This window comes from Eutrigla gurnardus, assembly GCF_963514095.1.
Source record: "Eutrigla gurnardus genome assembly, chromosome: 19".
NCBI lineage: Eukaryota > Metazoa > Chordata > Actinopteri > Perciformes > Triglidae > Eutrigla > Eutrigla gurnardus.
The window spans coordinates 1997437-2018245 of record NC_139930.1 but is presented as its reverse complement, the minus strand read 5'-3'; the positions used below and the strand labels follow the sequence as shown (position 1 = coordinate 2018245).

Here is a 20809-nt window from a genome sequence, read left to right as displayed (position 1 = left end):
TCATTTTAATTGTATTTATTTATTTATTTATTGTATTGACTTTCTACTGTCTTTTTACCTTATGTTAACCTTTAACTCTACCTTTCGTTTCTCCTGCTCTGTTGATGTGTATATTTGTATGTGTACAACCCTTGTTCTGCTATGTCAAAGCACTGCTGTTTTTAAAGGTGCTCTATAAATAAAGTTGTTATTATCTATCTATCTATCTATCTATCTATCTATCTATCTATCTATCTATCTATCTATCTATCTATATTATTCCTTTTATTTCAAGAAAGGAGGCCAATGGACAATGAATCACAATGACTGTACTGTATAGAGCATTACAAAATGACAAGTTTGTGCAAAAATAAGTTTGAATAAAAATGGTAGTAATGACAATGACATTCATTTAACAGAAACAACATTTGAACACACATTAAATTACAAATGTAGAATACTAGATGAATAAATTAGTAAAATAACAAAATGAAATGGGAAAACGGGACAAGAATCAGGAGTAGCACAGTAAAATTGCTAACCCTCATAGTTATATACATTATATACACACACACACCCACCCACCCCCACCCACCCCCACCCACACACACACACACACACACACACACACACACACACACACACACACACACACACACACACACACACACACACACACACACACACACACACACACACACACACACACACACACACACACACACACACCAGACTATGCGGGACTATAGGGCCAATTATGCAAATTGAAGTCAAGTACTGTGGACATAGTTTTAAAAAATCCATCCCAATACGTATGTAATCCTGGAGATATACAGCTCTGGAAAAAATATATTATGTATGGCAGATATTATATTCCAGGGTCTGTTGAATTCCAACACAGGCACAGCTCATTCTAGTTAATGAGGGACTAATTAGGTGATCCAGATCTTATTTAACAAGGAAAAGTGTAAAAAAAACAAAAAAACAAAAAAAACATCAAGGACATCAAGTGACCTACATAAAAAGTAGTATGTAGAGACAGACAGGTAACCAGTCTATCACAGGGCTGACATGTAGAGACAGACAGGTAACCAGTCTATCACAGAGCTGACATGTAGAGACAGACAGGTAACCAGTCTATCACAGGGCTGACATGTAGAGACAGACAGGTAACCAGTCTATCTGACATGTAGAGCCGACAGTTGTAACCACTACACCACGTATTCATGATGAAAGTAAATAAATAAATAAATAAAAATACATGTTGAAATTTAATAAAAAACAGACTTTATTCATATTCACATTTTAAGTCAAAACGCCAGTGAAGCCAAAGGACAACTTGGGTTCACCATCAGTACAACCAATAACAAGGAAACAATCAACAAGAGATCTCATTCAGATGTCTGTGATCTCACATCATATTAGCTCGAGAAAATAAAAAGACCTGGGTTAAACGCTGAAGACTTCTTCATTGTTCAAACCCTAAACGTTGCCCTTTGTGGGAGTCATGGTGACTCATCTCTCAGTGGGCCAAACACCAGAGCAGCTAACTAGGATCATGATCAATAACATGAATGACAACTTCTGGTACGGGAAAACATGAATTTGAACTCGTAAACAGTCCAGACAAACACAAGTACTCACTGGACAGAAAATAACTACAGTGTATGAAAGGATGTGGCTAAAAACAGTCCAATTAAAGTATTTAATCAAATTGAAATGTCATTTTCCTTTGATGTGTGCATGATGTATGACAAACTTCTAATGTTAAAATCCATTTTTCACATTTAGGGTGTAAAATGCACAATACTGCCAACATGAAACTTCAAATGAATCCACACTGACCATCGTTTCCAACACTGCCACAATAACTAAACCCAACAATGCACAACCTGAACCTGAGCATCAAATAGAAGAGCAGACTCTCCTATTCGTCATTTCTGATTCAATCAATGTCTCCTTGAAGGCTTATTTTATCTAATGAAAATGAAAGGAAAGGAAATAAAATGATTTTTTTCATGGTAGACCAGAATCCTGCCATTCTAAATATTTTCATTTCCATTTTCATTTCGACATCATTTCAATTACATCATTTAAAGTTTCATTTAATTTGTATTATTTTATCAGTGATTATATATCATTCGTCAACAGACTTCATTTTAATTTCTAACTTTTCTGACCTTAATTATGGATTTCAAACCTTAATTTGATGTTATGATTTCAATATATTACACTGACAGCCACAAAGTTCCATGCAGCTGAGTGACATATGAATGCATTGACATTCAATACACACTTCCTCTCCCGGGTCAATATTCCATTACATTCTACACTCCTGGATAAAATCTGAAGTAAAGCCAACAACACTATGAACTCACCTGGAAGAACGGAGTAAATGAATAACATGTTAAAAACAGTGTCTACCATGCTAAATTTAACATTGATTCACTGGCCAAATTCACGAAGATATCCCAGCTGTTTTTTAGGTTTCAGGCTTAAAATCAATTATGATCGCTTGTCTTCTCAAAGACTCATCTGTCCTCTCCCTTTGGTCTAAGTAACTAACATTATAGAGGCTGCCTTGACAGATGGACCAGAGCTGTCAGGTTACCATCACTTTGATAAGGCAAACTGCAGCATGTGCTCCATGCGAGACCACCGCTGTAAAGGTGTCCGTGATGAGCAGGGCGAGAAGGCCATGTTCAGTAACATCCCAGACGAGGCGGTAACAAGCACTTCATCTGCCACTTCAGTAGTTGAAACACTTCATGATGGCATCTTTGTCAAATTTGAAATTGAGGAAAGTCTTGGAGGACAGCAGGTGGTCCGAGTCTCTGCTGTGGACCGTCTGTGGACCGTTGGAGCTGCATGGAGCCGCATCTGGAAACAAGAGAAAAGCTCTTTTACATGTTTGTTGTGTGTCTCTTTGCCTTTCATCTAATGCTGTGATCACACCAAACACAAAGCAAATGGTCACCTCGCTTTATTCACCCAAGTGTGACCTGGATCCTTTGTGTTGATTGGCATCACTCCCATTAATGCACCAGAGAGGAGGCGGGGCTTACCTCCATGGAGAGACATGGTTTCACCAATCAAACCACCACTATTGCTGCTTTGTACATGTTGAAGTCCCAGATCCACCCGGAAACCAAACACATCCTGTCTGGGTTCATGACATCATCCAGAGGTGCTCGGTGGATTTCACCAAGCTGGATTCACTGGATCGAACAAGACCCACGTGGGCTGGTTTACCACAGCTGGAGGAACCCAGAATCAACTATTTATCTGTGATTTAATATCAATAACCAGATGAAAAGGATGCTGAAATAACTCCATCATGATGGTGATCAGTAACAAGTCTGAAGTCATGCTTTGTTAGGTCTGTCTGAAGACCACAAGATAACTACTTTTAAAATGCTGGTTTTCTGAATGGAGTCTGGTTGATGGATGCTAGGCTATGCTAACATTGTAGCTGCTCCATCAACACTCCAAATAAGGTCATCTAGACATAAATACAGCAGATACCTTATTGTTTGGACCACAGACAGTCTCTGGTTCCTCAACATAGTCTGGTCTGGTCTCTGGACTAATGTGAGCTACTATCTAGACCTCAGGGGGACAACAGACAGTCTCTGGTCCTCTACATAGTCTGGTCTGGTCTCTGGACTAATGTGAGCTACTATCTAGACCTCTGGGGGGACCACAGACAGTCTCTGGTTTCTCCACATAGTCTGGTCTCTGGATTAATGTGAGCTACTATCTAGACCTCCGGGGGACCACAGACGAGTAGTTAGACGATTTGTTTTCTCCATTTGTGATTCAGCAACGCGGGGACTCCAGGAGGTCCATCTCAACACTGATAGGCTTTCAAACACAGCATCATGGGAATGTCTCACTGGAGTTTAAATTGTCATCTATTAGCATCTTTGTATCCAGTGGTGCTCGATGAAAGCTTCACATTCAGTGTGAACACAGCATCAGGACGGTCTGAACCCCTGTTGATGGGACAATGTCATGTTTGTTGTCTTCCCAGAATTCAATTCAATGCGTTTCTGTACTACAAGTGGGTCTTCTCATCCATTAGAGGCCCTTGATAGACCAAGGTTGGTCCATCTTATGGCCTTTGGTATTTCACTTGGAAAAGGGGGTGGCAGTGTTTTTCTGTAAAGGTGTCAGTCAGCTCAGGACCCAGTAACACATCTGTCATTTTTCCTTCATGGTTCAAGTGTGACTTCAGTGCTGTCACATGAGCAGATACCATGGGGCGTCAGGAGCAAACAAATGGGGGGAGGGGGGGGAGCAGTTTAACGGGGTTACAGAGTCGATGTCATTTCCTGTATTCTGATGCATTTTAACATGTGGTTTTATACTTGTATCTGCTGTAGTAGGAGGAAGAAATTTGGGTACATTTTGTAAAGTGGTCGGCTCCTGTCGGATCACATATTTGATGACAGTACAGAATGGATTCCATGACTAATTCAGAGGATCTATTTATGCTTCCATGCAATTGTAATATCTGTTAAATGAATTTCACTTGACGTTATCAAATCAGTTAATTTAAATAAATAAGTAAATAAGTTCAGAGGACAACTGTAGTCAGAGTACTTTCCCTTATAATCTACTTCCTCGTTATTCCTTACATATCATATTCTTTCTCATTGATAATAACGAGTCCTAACAGAGCTTCTATTTAGAGCTCATTTTCTCAGAACTCAACATCCTGGTAATTAACTACTTACATTTACATTTAGGTCATTTAGCAGACGCTTTTGTCCAAAGCGACTTATAATAACTACATTTGTCAAAAGAAGGAAACAAAGAAACCACAACGTATCATTGCCGATAACGTAAGAGCTAAAAATAGAACAAGTGTTAGATCCTCGTCTGAGTAAAGTAGTAGCTGTTCAGCAAACATACCTTAAGAACAACAGTGCTATGATCAGAGTGTGGGGGGGGGGGGGGGGGGTGTTAGTGGGTCATACTATGTAGAGTCGAGGTGAAGTCTGAACAGGTGAGTCTTGAGCCTTTTTCGGAAGATGGCAAGTGACTCAGCTGTCCTGACGTTGGTCGGGAGTTCGTTCCACCACTGAGGACCAGAACAGAGAAGAGTCTGGACTTTGCTGAGCGACATTTGTTTGATTTCAGCGATGGCGGTACCAGCCGGCCAGCTGAAGTAGAGGAGCGAAGTGCTCGCTTCGGGGCATGAGGTTTGACCAGTGTTTGAACCAGTGCTCCTCAATACATGTTGAGGAGCAGCCAGCTGTTATTGATCAGAATGGGGGATCAGCTGCTACACTGAAATTAACTGAGTTACAACTGAAAGTGAAACTAGTACATAGTGGACAGACAGATGGGCTGACTCTTCTCAACACGGAAAAAGTGGGCGGGTCCAAAGAAACGATAAAAAAAGGTGGGTGCATTGATACAGCCATACAGTGAATATATTTTACTTAGCTTAGTAGTGGTTCAGGCTCAGAGTTAGACCCGGTTGCTACACACCATATATGAAGTACACAGTCGCTACGTGTATCCACGATGCAACAACTGATTTAATCAATTAGCAGCAGGAAGCCTTACCTCTCTCAAAGCTGTCTTGCAGTCTTCTGGGTTGAAGCTTTTTATCTTCTTTCTGTAGAAATTTGAGACGAGGACAAGATTATAATTAAAGAGCAGGATCACGCCACAATGTATCACTTAAAAGTCTGCAGAACACTTTAAAACGGTCTGAGATCCAGAGAAGAATGTAACATGTTCATATTGTGATTTTTCTAAAAAATGACAGAATCACATATGGTCTCTATACCCTCTCAAACAAATATGGTGTTACACACTTACTAATATGGTTTTCACCTGCTGGTTGTTGGCTCCATGAGACGAGTCTGATGATTTCTTCCCATTGCCTTTCAGATTCGGGTTCTACAGAGCAAAGGACGGAAGTTATGAGGCAACTATGATGTCACATTCAATGTCCCATTTCGGGGGGTTAATCAATGAAGTAGGCTGAACCTACACTTGACCCAAAATGAGATCAAGTTCCCATCTCTGGTCTCACAACACAATCCAGTAGAACACCTGCATCACCACCTCCACCTGTCCATCTCACGCCCTGTTCTCCCTGGCTGGTGAACCACCCAGCGAGACTTCAACTCCCTCCCTTGGGCAGTGACTCACTCCCAACCGGTCTTGGCCTCAGACATGGAGGTACTACCGTCTCTTGGCTGCAAACTGCCCCAGTGCTGCTGGAGGTCATGTTCTTAAAGAGCCAACAGAACCAAAAAACAGATACGGAATTCTGGGGTCCATAACGCGGACAGTCTCCTCCCCCAGCTGCACTTCAAGACGCTGTCCATGAAAATCATAAACTTGATTGGTGACAAGGGACCGCCCAAGCGGAGACCAACGCCCACTGGGAACGTACGTAGAAAAACGAAGGAACTGGAGAGCTTCTAGAAACTCGTGTTTGTGAAAATAAGACGGTGGTGGGGGGGCATGAACAGAAGGCACTCGTCTCTAAGGAAAAAGGTTTTAAAATGCCTTTATTCAAACTGGCACATCCTACAGATAGAGAATCATTAAAACATCACTGCAACGCATTTTAGCACCCTGCCTTCTTCAAGAAGTTACAGAAAAAGTATGCGGTGAAAATAACAGCAAATCAGGAGGTGGAGCCAATCAGCCGCAGGACTCTCTGGGGGGGGGGACAGCTGTCAGCCATCTCAAAACCACGAGACATATGTAGGTTGTAGGGCTGAACGATGTATCGTTATCTAGATATGAACATTCAAGATATTAATATCGAAAAAGCAACGATATAAACGAAATATAGATTTCCCCCGCGCTCGCCCTGCATGTAAAGCTCTGGCAGTCACTATAAACTTCATTTTTACGATTGACAGCTGAAGCCAACCAATGATGAACATACGAGGGCGGGACTCCCGCCGCGGGAGCGAGGGAGACGGGAACCGAGACGCAGACACGACATAGCAGCGGGGAAATCAAAAAGAAAGAAAGGAAAGTGAGACGAGTGCGGAAGATAATGCGGCCAGTAGCGGTGCCGAATCTGATTTGGTGCCAAAACATAAATCATCCTCCATTATTTGGAGGTATTTTGGATTTAATAACGATGATGGTCGTGTTTGGCGAAAATTGTAGCGTAGCGTTAGACCGTATGAGTCGGCGTCCACCAGACATAAAGACATTACAGACGCTATAACATACCACGTTGCAAAAGACATGGTACCCGTGTAGACAGTCTAAAATGTTTGATTTTTTATTTGATTGGTGACTTAATGTTAATGTTGATGACTGGCAGTGAGTTATCAATAAAACTGCAGTTTCCACATTCTTTTGTATTATGTTTTTATTTTTCTGAAAAATATTTGGTTTTCACCGAATCCGTAGTCATATCGTATCATATCGATATCGAGATATGAAATTTTGTCCATATCGTTCAGCCCTAGTAGATTGGGTGGGGATACTTCCATGACCCCATGAGCTGCTCCACTGCTCCACGGCCAGGACGGAACCTGCATTACTCCTCCAGGCTTTAACGTTCTGGGTAGTGACTTTTCCCCGGTAGTACGAGCACACCCTCCGTCCCTCTCTCCCCACCGACCTCCACGTGGTAAGATGAGGCACGTCAACCAACACAGCCAAACAATGTCAGGAGGCTTCAGCCTTGTTCAGCATTGACATTGTTCACATCAGCACCTTTGTGCCGAGGAGCTTCTTGACTGCCTGAAAGACCTCAATGTGCTGAGGTTGCTGGCACAACTCCTAGCAGCCGCCTCAACAATGGAGGTTTTAAACGTATAGTGTGTAGAGGTGAGCCTAACTATAACTAGTGGGTACCGCTCCACCTCCGACACAAGTTTCATGTAACTCTTCTCCAGGGGTCAGCGTGCCTAGGTCCTTGCCTGTATATTCTACCGAACATGCTCCCACACTCGCTGCCACACAGCGGACCTGGTAGTTAGGCGAATGTGTCTGTTGAGATGTCATCGATCAGACATCTTGCATCTGAAGTGCCTCAACGTTTTATCATGCATATAAATATGTTGTCCTTACAAGCTCCCTGTGTTGACTCCCTACTAATCTCTACAAACAGATTTGGCATCCATGTGCAGAATCCAGATCTTATGCATATCTGGTATTGACAGACATTTTGGAAGCTGCGTCTTAATGAGCTCACCTGGTTGAGGTCATACTGGCTCGGCTGGCCCACAGCCTTCTGCTGCTTGTGTTTCGTCCAACTGTCTCCTTGCAATGAATCAGAGCCAGTGAGGCGCCGCAACTTTGACCTGAAAGACAGAACAAAAAACAAGGTCAGCGGCTGGTTGGAATGCCATAATCTTCTGCTAAAGGCTTACTATGATACACATCAACACTGTCACATTCAGGCAATATCACTGATAGCAGGCCACTTCCTGTCTGTTAGTCTTACCAACAACTGATTTGCAACAGTGGTTATAAGTGTGTCCAAATAATGGTAAATGTTAAATGGACCTGCATTCATATAGCACTTTTCTAGCTAACTAGTTACTCAAGGCGCTTCACACGACATTCGTTTACTCTTACCCGTTCACACACACATTCATTCACTGATGGCACATCAGGATCTAACTCATTCATACACATTCACACACTGATGGCACAGCATCGGGGGCATTGGGGTTCAGTATTGCCCACGGACACTTCAGCATGCAGACTGGAGGAGCCGGGATTCAAATTGGAGGACAACTCGCTCTACCTCTGAGCCTCAGCCACCCCTCAAGGATCAGATAAATATCAATTGTAATGTTTTCAAATAAAAGAGAATGTGAACTTCCATAGCGAGACAGAGCCTCCATCAGCAGCTAGAAACCAGCTGGAGGAGCGATGCTCGAGTCCCTTCATCACCAAGAGAGGTAGAGCCTGTATGGACCTGTACGTAACCATGGTGATGGATAGGCAGGACCTGTACATATCCATGGTGACAGATAGGTAGTACCTGTATGTAACCATGGTGATGGATAGGTAGGACCTGTACGTAACCATGGTGATAGATGGATAGAGCCTGTACATAACCACGGTGATAGACGGGTAGAGCCTGTACATAACCGTTGTGATAGATAGGTAGGACCTGTACGTAACCATGGTGATAGATAGGTAGGACCTGTACGTAACCATGGTGATGGATAGGTAGGACCTGTACGTAACCATGGTGATAGATGGATAGAGCCTGTACATAACTGCTGTGATAGATAGGTAGGACCTGTACGTAACCATGGTGATAGATAGGTAGGACCTGTACGTAACCATGGTGATAGATAGGTAGGACCTGTATGTAACCATAGTGATAGATAGGTAGGACCTGTACGTAACCATGGTGATAGATAGGTAGGACCTGTACGTAACCATGGTGATAGATAGGTAGGACCTGTATGTAACCATAGTGATAGATAGGTAGGACCTGTATGTAACCATAGTGATAGATAGGTAGGACCTGTACGTAACCATGGTGATGGATAGGTAGGACCTGTACGTAACCATGGTGATAGATAGGTAGGACCTGTACGTAACCATGGTGATGGATAGGTAGGACCTGTACGTAACCATGGTGATAGATGGATAGAGCCTGTACATAACTGCTGTGATAGATAGGTAGGACCTGTACGTAACCATGGTGATAGATAGGTAGGACCTGTACGTAACCATGGTGATAGATAGGTAGGACCTGTATGTAACCATAGTGATAGATAGGTAGGACCTGTACGTAACCATGGTGATAGATAGGTAGGACCTGTACGTAACCATGGTGATAGATAGGTAGGACCTGTATGTAACCATAGTGATAGATAGGTAGGACCTGTACGTAACCATGGTGATAGATAGGTAGGACCTGTATGTAATTTTGTAATCCATTTTGTGGCAGGACGTGAGAGTGATGATGAAACTGGTCCACCTCTACAGAAGAACAGTTAAGGTGATCCCTCTTTGAGAGACTTATATAAGACCTCTCTTACACTATAAATGGACCATGTGAAATGTAATTACCGAGCAGTGTCTGCAGGTTTGACTGGAGTGTTGCCGTTGTTTGCAAAGTCCTCGTCGCTGTCTGTTGACTCCCCTTTTAGCCTGCTGATCCATTCTCTCAGTGGCCTGTCCAGGTGGAGCAGAATGAGTCATCAATACAAGTCAATTACTAAAATAAAACTACATCACAGCAAACAAATGATCAACAACATTGTTTTTTGTGTGTTTTTTTTAAGATAGAAAGAGGTTTAAAGGTGTTGCTCTCAGAAAGAAAGCTAAAATATTCCTCTGAAAGGTCAAATATTATTGGAAGAAAATAATGAACAGCAACCTTCCAAATACTCACCGTATGAATGGAATGGCCATGAAGAACCTGTTGGGGGCGAGTCCAAGTTTAGACTTTGGGGTCATGTCGTTCCTGTGACATGGCAGCTTCTCAATAGGAAACCATTCAATGTTCTACAAGAACAACACGTCTGTCAGCAACAAACAGCTGAAGGTCAATGGGATTATACACTGTGTAAAGAGGAAGTCCTACCCTGATCTCCTTCCTTGTTTTGGGATTGAACTTGGTATCCTTCGACACTCCTGGTATAATGTAGAGTCGCACCACCTGATCAGTGATCTTCTGCTCGATGTACCTGTCTTTACAGATGCGGTTCTTGATGTCAAAGCCTGTCTCCTCCATCACCTGGAAAACACACAAGCATTAATACTACGTGGCCTTTAATGCTTTCAGTTTGTCAGAGCTGAACAGCAAAGAACACGAGACTCACTTCCCGAACCGCACAGTCATGAGGAGCTTCATCCTCGTTCACTTTCCCCTTTGGGAAGCCCCAGCCTGACTTGGCAAGGTAGCCTTGAACAAGCAGCGCCTGGAGAGAAAAGAGGCACCAGATCACTGCTTCATATCAAAATATCACTAGTCAGAAAGTCAAGGATGGTGAATGACGTTCAGAGTGGTTGTCAACATATGAAGATCAGACAGACAGACAGACAGACAGGATGATTTTGATTCATTCCAACCTAGCTCTTATTTTGTTAGTATGTCTTAGTATATGATATATCATTTCAGCATCAACATTGCACCGTGTGCATGTGCAAGGATGTGTCATGTTGGCAAATTATCTCAAACATGTCACACTTGTTTGAGATCCATTTGCCAACTCGTTTGCTCCTTGATGCAAAAGGAGAACCGTCACCCAAACCTGCCTGTGACTGTCAGTGTTGCTGATGTGCGAAACCGACCCGTCTTTACCATACTCTCTGGGTGACTTGTTTCGTCGTTGCTAAGGTTAGGATGTTTATGAATAAATTGATTGCTGTGGCATTCTTTTGAGTGATTTCACTGTTACATTCTTAATGACACTGATAGAAATGAAGAGCCATGCTGTAATAAACCTGAAACCAGTCGGGGAAAGCTGCAGTATTTGAGTGTGAAGAAAAAAAAAATCACTGACGTTTTCTAGAGTTTCATCTAGAATGATGGCTCCGTATGTAGGAACACCCATCTTGTACTCCTTCCACTGTTCCAATATTTTCTGAACGTCCTCTCCATGAGGCAGCAGAAAGGGACAGTGATGGAAGAGTTTGCAGTGGTCAAGGAAGAGAGTGTCTAACATGAGCAATAGATTGGGCATGTTCCTCTGAGGATGAGCCTGAAGAGGTATTAAGAACACAAACTGCTGATCACTCATCATCTCTTGTGTCTTCTGTGGTAAAAAATGTATTTAAATGTTCAGTATATGTGTATGTTGATAGGAACCGCATTTCAAATGAAAATGATACGGTAGTTTAACATCCTCGTTGACATGAAAGGATATCAGCTTTGGCGAAGTCTCTAATCCCACAGTGAGGAGCTCCTGGAGTGTTCTGCATGCAGAAGTCAAGGTAGAACCAGTGGGCCAGCTCGATCTGGAAGCAAACCCGGATGGCGTTGTCCCTCTCCTCACTGGGGATGTGCAGGATGAACCGGCTGCAGAAACACACACACATGGGGTCAGGCATCAATGAGCTGTGGGCTCTTAACACTGGACAGGAAACTAAAAACACATGTAGAATCTGATGGAAACGGGACAAGATCTTCAGATTATCGGAAGCGTTCTGGTTTCTGTTTGTAGTCTGAGTGGTATTGACCAATCACGTAGAAGCAGGCTGTGTTTGAATGCAGCTTAACAGTCCGTGTGGAGATTTCAAATCATTTTTGACCCCGTTTGAATTGTACCATGAATAACAGACTGGGAACATTCCAGCTTAGCTAGACGAATGCATTAGCACTGCAGTCAAGTTGTTGATAAACGGATTACTTTATGTTAATGCAGGTTAATGTCGTTGATACAAGGGTTGCAACTGTGATATTTGTAACTCATGACCATAGTACAGAACATCCATCCATCCATCCATTTTCTACCGCTTATCCTGTATTTAGGGTCACGGGGGGGCTGGAGCCGATCCCAGCTGTCATTGGGTGAAGGCAGGGTTCACCCTGGACAGGACGCCAGTCTATCGCAGGGCTGACATGTAGAGACAGACAACCATTCATGCTCACATTCACACCTACGGGCAATTTAGAGTCACCAATTAACCTATCCCCATCTTGCATGTCTTTGGTCTGTGGGAGGAAGCCAGAGAACCCGGAGAGAACCCACGCTTACACGGGGAGAACATGCAAACTCCACACAGAAGGAACCCGGGGCCGACCCGGGAATCGAACCAAGGAACCTCTTGCTGTGAGGCGAGAGTGCTACCCACTACACCACCGTGCAGCCCCTAGTACAGAACATAAAAACTAAAAAGGAACGAATCTAATGGCTTCTAAAGAACTGGAGTCTCTCACACCGGAAGGGGCGGGACAGCCAAGATCACCGGAAAAGGTCCTTTGATCAGAATTTTATATTGGCTCGTTCAGATGAGCCAGAATACAATGCACACATATTTATGGACACATAAATAAATCCGACCGTGTTTACTCTAACGGGGTCAAACTATTCATATGACTTCCTGTGAATGCTTGCTGCTGCTTTGTCTGCTCTGAGGAGCAGCTCCTCTCCAACGAGCTAATCCGGAAGTGGAACTTTTTTTCTTCATGCGCCACAGAACAACACTCATAGGGATGAATGTGGCGCCGAATCTAGATCCCGTTCTCAGATACATCCAAGTAGTATTACACAGTCTTTGTACACGTAACATAGTACTTGTAGTTATGTTTGTTTCCATGTGCCGCCTCAACGTGTGCAGTTTTATTTAATGCGTGCTGTTTGTGCCGGTAACGTAACTTGATGGTCCCGACTTGACTGTGTTGTTGGACGGGTCCGTTTGTCCGTTCCGTGCATACCAATAAAGACTGGTTGGTCCCCAGCCTGCTGTGTAGTCTGTGGACGAGTACGTCGTGTGACGTCCGAGGTAAAGAAGCCTAAATCCTCAACGAGGTTCGCCATACACAGTGTGTATGACCTCACATAATACACGGTGATGGTATATGTGGGTATATACGCGTCCATTTACCTGCAAAGGTCGTCCAGTACTCCGACGGGGATCTCCACTCTTTTCGTTTCCATGTTGGTTGAAAACATCCCGACTCAGTCTCACAGCGTCCAGGCTCAGAGCCATACGAGCAGAAGCTTCATCCACATCTCCGCCGCGGTGAAGCCCCAGCTCGACATCAGTTCACAGGTCGCTAGCATCAAACCATAACTCCTGTTGTTCCTCCGCCGGGAACTGGACGGAGTCTGTTGTTTGTGCTGCGTTCACGTCCCGTGGGCTTGCGGGCGTTCACGCCATCAACATGGCTGAATGGTAACAGTTGTTCGTGGAGGGAAACACGCTGGTTTTGTGGGGATTTAAATAGCGTGCATTAGCATTGTAACACTCAGTCCATTAAATGTGGGTTTAACTAGCAGGACGGTGAGACGCGTTCAGGTTCCACTCGTTTGCTGAAACATCTGAGTTTCGTTATCCGTCGACTTGGATGTTGATTTGAACACGATTTACAAGTCCGAATCTCCAAACTCCGATTTAACAGAACGCGACATTGGTTTACTACCGGAAGTTAGTCGCCCAATCAAATGACGGCGGAAGTTAACTAGACGGAACACTATTGGTCCATGTATAAATCAAGTGGCAGTGAGAGTAATGTGACTCGTTTGAAGCGTCTGTAGTGAAATAGAGTTCATATAAAAGACGCATCACTCGTGTTCATCGTGTAATATGCTTTCAAACAGACGTATCTTATTAATGTTTTAATTTTTCTTTATATCTGCATGTCAGCTACCAAACTTTTCCTGTTGGAAACTACAAACCTTTATGCCTTCATAAACATCTATAAACCTTTTTTCTTATTTCTCTCGTTACATTTGAAGGGGTCTGAGCACTAACAGCGTTGTAAATGTATGGCCTTAATGCACGGGCTTACCTGGGCGTCAGTCAAGGGCCTCGACCAATCAGGGACCTCTTAATAATAATAATGAATGATAATGATGATAAACGTCCGTATTCGCGGACCACTGGTGGTGGAGGAGGAGGTGGGGGGTGGGGGGCGTCACTGCTACATCAACAATTCTTCACATACATGCAATAATTACTTCGATTTAACTATATTTCGTTACAGGAAACTCGACTGTGTACATGGATAAATGCAAAATATGAAACAACCTGTAATCAAATGTCTGTTGCCAACATACTCCCATCAGTTCAGGGATCTTTATTTATTTCTCTTACTGTCCCTGGTATGTGCTTGCAGCTATTTTAACCTCTTGGCTTTTAATTTCACATACTTTTACTTATGGGTCACCTGTTTTATGTATTGTCTTTCTTAGAAAACAGAAACAAAAAAGAGATTTGGACAAATCCAACCATTAATATCATTTGGTTTTCTCATTTTTTTGTCTTCTCAAAAACAATATAACTAATGTAATCGTCATTTCAAAATCATTACATATAGAACGGATGAGAGAAAATACATTCTTCCCCGATGAACAGGTGAGGTAAAACATGAGCGACATATCATCAGCCTCTTTTTTAAACGTTTTTCTTGCTTGTGTTATTTCATGGTGTAAAAAAACAAGGACATCAAGCGTTTTGTTCTCCACATGAGATTTGGTGAGCCGTAAAAACGTACGATGAAGTCCATTGTTCTTGGGTTCACAGTGAATGCAGAGACCCATTTAAGTCTGAAAACTTACTGACAGCATGAGAAGAAGTGAAGAAGAAATGAAGAAGACATTTAGAAACATTACACCCCAGTCCCATCAATAAAAAGTGGTTTGATACATTCAAGGTGATGTTAAATGACCTTGATATTATTTCAATACACAAGTATACATTAGGCAGTGGTGGACAGTAACGGAGTAAATTTACTTAAGTACTGTACTTAAGTACATATCCAGAGGATTTGTACTTTACTTGAGTATTAGATTTCTTTGGTACTTATTACTCTTACTTGAATACATTTCCAAGACAAATACTTTTACTTTTACTTGAGTTAATTTCTAGAAAGGCTGAAAAGTACTCGTTACTTTCAGGTCTGCTCTTTTTTTTTTTTTTTTTTTCCTTTCTTTTTTTTTAAATACTATTGGACACAAGCTGTGTTTGTCAAAGAAGGAAACCTATCACAGTGCATGCTCTCCACTGGGATCTACGTAAAAGCGGAAATACGTATCCCTCCCCATAAGGATACCGCCAAAGTAGCCACACTCTCGACTGTGTTTGTCAACACAAAACCACGACAATGTCTGAGTCTCAGACTGAGTGTGATAATGATCCGGAGGAACTTTCACAAAATGTTAGAGCTATGTTCGATGCAGAATCGAACATGGCTACGACAATACAGTTTCCTGGCAATATCACACTGTAAGATACATTATGTTAATCTAGTCATATTAGTTAAAAGTATATGTATTATATTATATTTTACTTACCGGTATCTTGTGTGACTGTATAGCGCATAGCAGTGGTTGGTATTTACTGGTGGTGCAGGAAGACATGAACCACCAAAGACTTTTTTACACAAATATTTATTAACTATGTTAAGCCTAGAACCATTCATTTTATTTGAAATTTACTCTTACTCTTACTTTTACTTACATTTCAAAGCATGTACTTTTGGATACTTAAGTACCTTTAAAAGCAAGTACTTTTTTACTCTTACTCGAGTACCATGTCGACTGAGCTACTTTTACTTGTAACGGAGTACATTTTGACCAGTAGTATTTGTACTCTTACTCAAGTACTGGGGTCGAGTACTCTGTCCATCTCTGACATTAGGAGAGCAGAGAGTTGAATGCATGTGATGAATTTCCTGTCGGTATATTACAGTTGTATTTGTTGATATTTTATGGTTGTGGCTCAGAGCCCTTGGTCTTCAAGACTATCTTGCTTTATAAGAAATGTATTAGTTTTTCCATCTTTGTCTGTGATCAGTAGTTAAGTGAGGTTTATGGAATACTGATAGGACCAAAATGCAGACGCAGGCAAAGAGGAACACTGAACTAAGATTTAATAATAAATAAACGTACAAATGAAGTCCAAAAAGGCAGGCAACAAACAAAACATTCCAAACTGCACAGGAACACAGGGAGAACACGCTAGATCACACATGGCACAAAGAAACCGAGTTACCAGGACGACAGAGATGCAGTGAAAACACACACTAAATACTAGGGATGGCACAATAACAATTCTTCATGTTTGACACTGATACTAGTCCCATACATATATTTTCTTTTTTACATATTTACATACATAAGGCCACAGGTGTATAAAAGCAGCACCTCGACAATCAGACTGTTTCTACAAACATGTGTGAAAGAATGGGTCGCTCTCAGGAGCTCAGTGAATTCCAGCGTGGTACTGTGATAGGATGCCACCTGTGCAACAAGACCTCCAAACTTCATGTCAACCATGTGCTCCATCTTTTGTGCTGCGGGGAGGCTGGCCTCAACCTCTGAAAACTCGGGTACTCAACACCATAGATTATTTGACTCGGGGCTCAAGGCTGATAAACATCATTATCAACTATTCGGGATCGTGTCCCTTTATCTGCTCGGGATGCAATAAAGTATAACACCGGTATACCTACATGTGTGTGCATGCTGGGTTGATACGATGTTGGTGAAGTGTGTGTGTATATATATATATATATATATATATATATATATATATATATATATATATATATACACACACACACACACACACACACACACACACACACACACACACACACACACACACACACACACACACACACACACACACACACACACACACACACACACTTTATTAGGTACACCTGTCCAACTGCTCGTTAACGCAAATTTCTAATCAGCCAATCACATGGCAGCAACTCAATGCATTTAGGCATGTAGACATGGTCAAGACGATCTGCTGCAGTTCAAACCGAGCATCAGAATGGGGAAGAAAGGTGATTTAAGTGACTTTGAACGTGGCATGGTTGTTGGTGCCAGACGGGCTGGTCTGGCAGTATTTCAGAAACTGCTTATCTACTGGGATTTTCACGCACAACCATCTCTAGGGTTTACAGAGAATGGTCCGAAAAAGAGAAAATATCCAGTGAGCGGCAGTTCTGTGTGCGCAAATGCCTTGTTGATGCCAGAGGTCAGAGGAGAATGGCCAGACTGGTTCGAGCTGATAGAAAGGCAACAGTAACTAAAATAACCACTCGTTACAACCGAGGTATGCAGAAGAGCATCTCTGAACGCACAACACGTCGAACCTTGAGGCGGATGGGCTACAGCAGCAGAAGACCACACCGGGTGCCACTCCTGTCAGCTAAGAACAGGAAACTGAGGCTACAATTCGCACAGGCTCACCAAAATTGGACAATAGAAGATTGGAAAAACGTTGCCTGGTCTGATGAGTCTGGATTTCTGCTGCGACATTCGGATGGTAGGGTCAGAATTTGGCGTCAACATGAAAGCATGGATCCATCCTGCCTTGTATCAACGGTTCAGGCTGGTGGTGGTGGTGTAATGGTGTGGGGGATATTTTTTTGGCACACTTTGGGCCCATTAGTCTCATTAGTGAGCATCGTGTCAACGCCACAGCCTACCTGAGTATTGTTGCTGACCATGTCCATCCCGTTATGACCACAGTGTACCCATCTTCTGATGGCTACTTCCAGCAGGATAACCATGTCATAAAGCGCAAATCATCTCAGACTGGTTTCTTGAACATGACAATGAGTTCACTGTACTCAAATGGCCTCCACAGTCACCAGATCTCAATCCAATAGAGCACCTTTGGGATGTGGTGGAACGGGAGATTCACATCATGGATGTGCAGCCGACAAATCTGCAGCAACTGCGTGATGCTATCATGTCAATATGGACCAAACTCTCTGAGGAATGTTTCCAGTACCTTGTTGAATCTATGCCACGGAGGATTAAGGCAGTTCTGAAGGCAATCCTGCCGGAAGTAGCCATCAGAAGATGGGTACACTGTGGTCATAAAGGGATGGACATGGTCAGCAACAATACTCGGGTAGGCTGTGGCGTTGACACGATGCTCAATTGGTACTAATGGGCCCAAAGTGTGCCAAGAAAATATCCCCCACACCATTACACCACCACCACCAGCCTGAACCGTTGATACAAGGCAGGATGGATCCATGCTTTCATGTTGTTGACGCCAAATTCTGACCCTACCATCTGAATGTCGCAGCAGAAATTGAGACTCATCAGACCAGGCAACGTTTTTCCAACTTTGGAAAAACATCGATCACAAAGATGGACTAGATGCCTTATCACATTACTTGGAAAAGAGACCTCCAGAACAGATGCCCCCTTCTGCCTTCATCCTGCAACTGGCTGAATGGACTCTACATAACAATGTATTTCTTTTTCAGAATCAATTCTATAAACAGAAAAAAGGTACAGCAATGGGAGCTTGCTTCGCACCGAATTATTCTAATCTGTTTATACACTTAGTGTCCAGTTAAATAACGAAAGGTTCCTAAATTCAACGAAGAGTGTCCGCTGCTGCATGCGGCTGGAGGCAGGAGGCTGGTCCACGGGAAACGAAAAAAGGGCAGCGAGGCACCGAGCTGGTGAAAGAAACACAAAAGAGTAATTAGGAAAAAGGCTCTGCACACTGAGGGAAACAGGAGAACTCTCACGAACGATACATGCAACTGGCTCTACCGATGAGACGGAAATGATCTGGCACAGGAGTTGAGTCAGAGCTGGCTTTTATAGGGAGGATGATTGGGTGGTGGAGATAGGAACCAGGTGTGCCTCGCTGCACTTGCGAAAGTGGGTCGACTCCGCCTCCACCACTCTCCAGCACTGCAGGTGAAAACAGGGGAGACAGGCAGAAAAAAGTGCACAACAAAACATAACCAAAGAATAAATATAGATTTACATATCTATATATATATATATATATATATATATATATATATATATATACATGTGTATATACATATGTATATTGTCATATGAGTGTAGCGAAGTAAAGCGACTAGGACGTGGATCATGGCAAAGTTTCATCTTCCCGAGAAACTGGACTTTACTCGACCGGAGCAGCGGCCGGAGTGGCGGCAGCGGTTCCAAAGGTACCATGGCTACAAAGCTAAACCTGGAAGATGGGGACGTGCAGGTTAGCACGCTGCTCTATGCGCTTGGCAAAGAGGCTGAGCAAGTGTTCAACACGTTTGTGTTCGCGGAGGATGAAGATGGTGACGACTATGAGACTGTGTTGGAAAAATTAAACACCTACTTCATACCTAAAGTGAACGTTATCCACGAAAGGGCTCGTTTTTATCTCAGAGCGCAGAAGCACGGTGAATCGGCGGAAGAATATATCCGCACCCTATACGAGCTAGCTGAGACCTGCCAGTTCGGTCCGGCGAAAATAGAGAATATTCGGGATAGGCTGGTCATCGGGATTGTGGACAAGGAGTTATCGGAAAAACTACAGCTGTGGGGCAGGAGGCTGACCACAGTGGCAGACATTTTCTCGGTGAGATCAAAACAAAGTACACCTACATTGCAGACACTAATACGCCATGGACTGTTAAACTAGCCATCAGAGACACTCACGCTGTGACCTTCAAGACTGATACGGGCGCTGATACCAGTGTGATATCAGATGAAACTTACCACAAACTCGAACACCTGCCCCAGTTAGCAAGCGATGACATGGACTTTGACAGCCCAGGGGGAAAACTTGATGGTCTAGGACAGTTCACAGCTTTAACAAAGTACAAATGCCGGCAATACAAGTTCATCATACGTGTGGTCAAAACAAACAGCTGCAGCAACCTCTTAGGCCAGGTGTGTCAAACTGATCCAGTAAAGGGCCGCTGTGGCTGCAGGTTTTCATTCCTACCAAGCAAGAACACACCTGATCCAACCAATCAAGGTGTGAAGGCCAATCAGGTAGGTGAATAAGTCGAGTCGCAGCGGCCATGGGGCTGGTGAAAAGAGTGGACGAAGTCCAAAGCACGTTTGATACAGATGTGGGCCTCTTGAAGATAAAACCTGTTAAAATATGCCTGCGAGACGATGCTGTACTGTACAGCATGAACACTGCGAGGAGAGTTTCTGCACCCATGCTCCCCAAAGTTAAAGCTGAACTGGAGAGAATGGTGAAGTGCGGCGTCATTGAGGAAGTAACAGAACCAACGGAGTGGTGCGCCCCGATGGTCCTGGTCCCCAAAAGAACAGCTGATGTGAGAATCTGTGTTGACTTAAAGAAACTGAATATGGCAGTTAAAAGGGAGAGATATGTCTTACCTACTATAGATGACATACTGCCACGGCTGGCAGAGTCCCATGTGTTCTCCCTGCTCGATGCA

At 43.1% G+C, this 20809-nt stretch overlaps 1 protein-coding gene across 2 annotated transcripts; it reads right to left on the bottom strand.

The window, feature by feature from the left end:
- Positions 1–1243: 1243 nt before the first annotated feature.
- On the bottom strand, positions 1244–13865 carry dcp2 (decapping mRNA 2). 2 transcript variants are annotated; one of them, XM_084034444.1, is made up of 11 exons: positions 13498–13865; positions 11817–11968; positions 11454–11581; positions 10770–10868; positions 10532–10684; positions 10340–10452; positions 10015–10119; positions 8171–8279; positions 5815–5895; positions 5557–5608; positions 1244–2859 (listed from the first exon to the last, which is right to left on the bottom strand). In XM_084034444.1, exons 1-11 carry the CDS (start codon positions 13563–13565, stop codon positions 2729–2731), a joined length of 1191 nt encoding a protein of 396 aa, XP_083890570.1. In that variant the 5' UTR covers positions 13566–13865; the 3' UTR covers positions 1244–2728. The 2 variants fall into 2 exon arrangements, with proteins under 2 accessions (XP_083890570.1, XP_083890571.1); XM_084034445.1 differs by having other exon boundaries at positions 5830–5895.
- Between the last annotated feature and the right edge of the window lie 6944 nt (positions 13866–20809).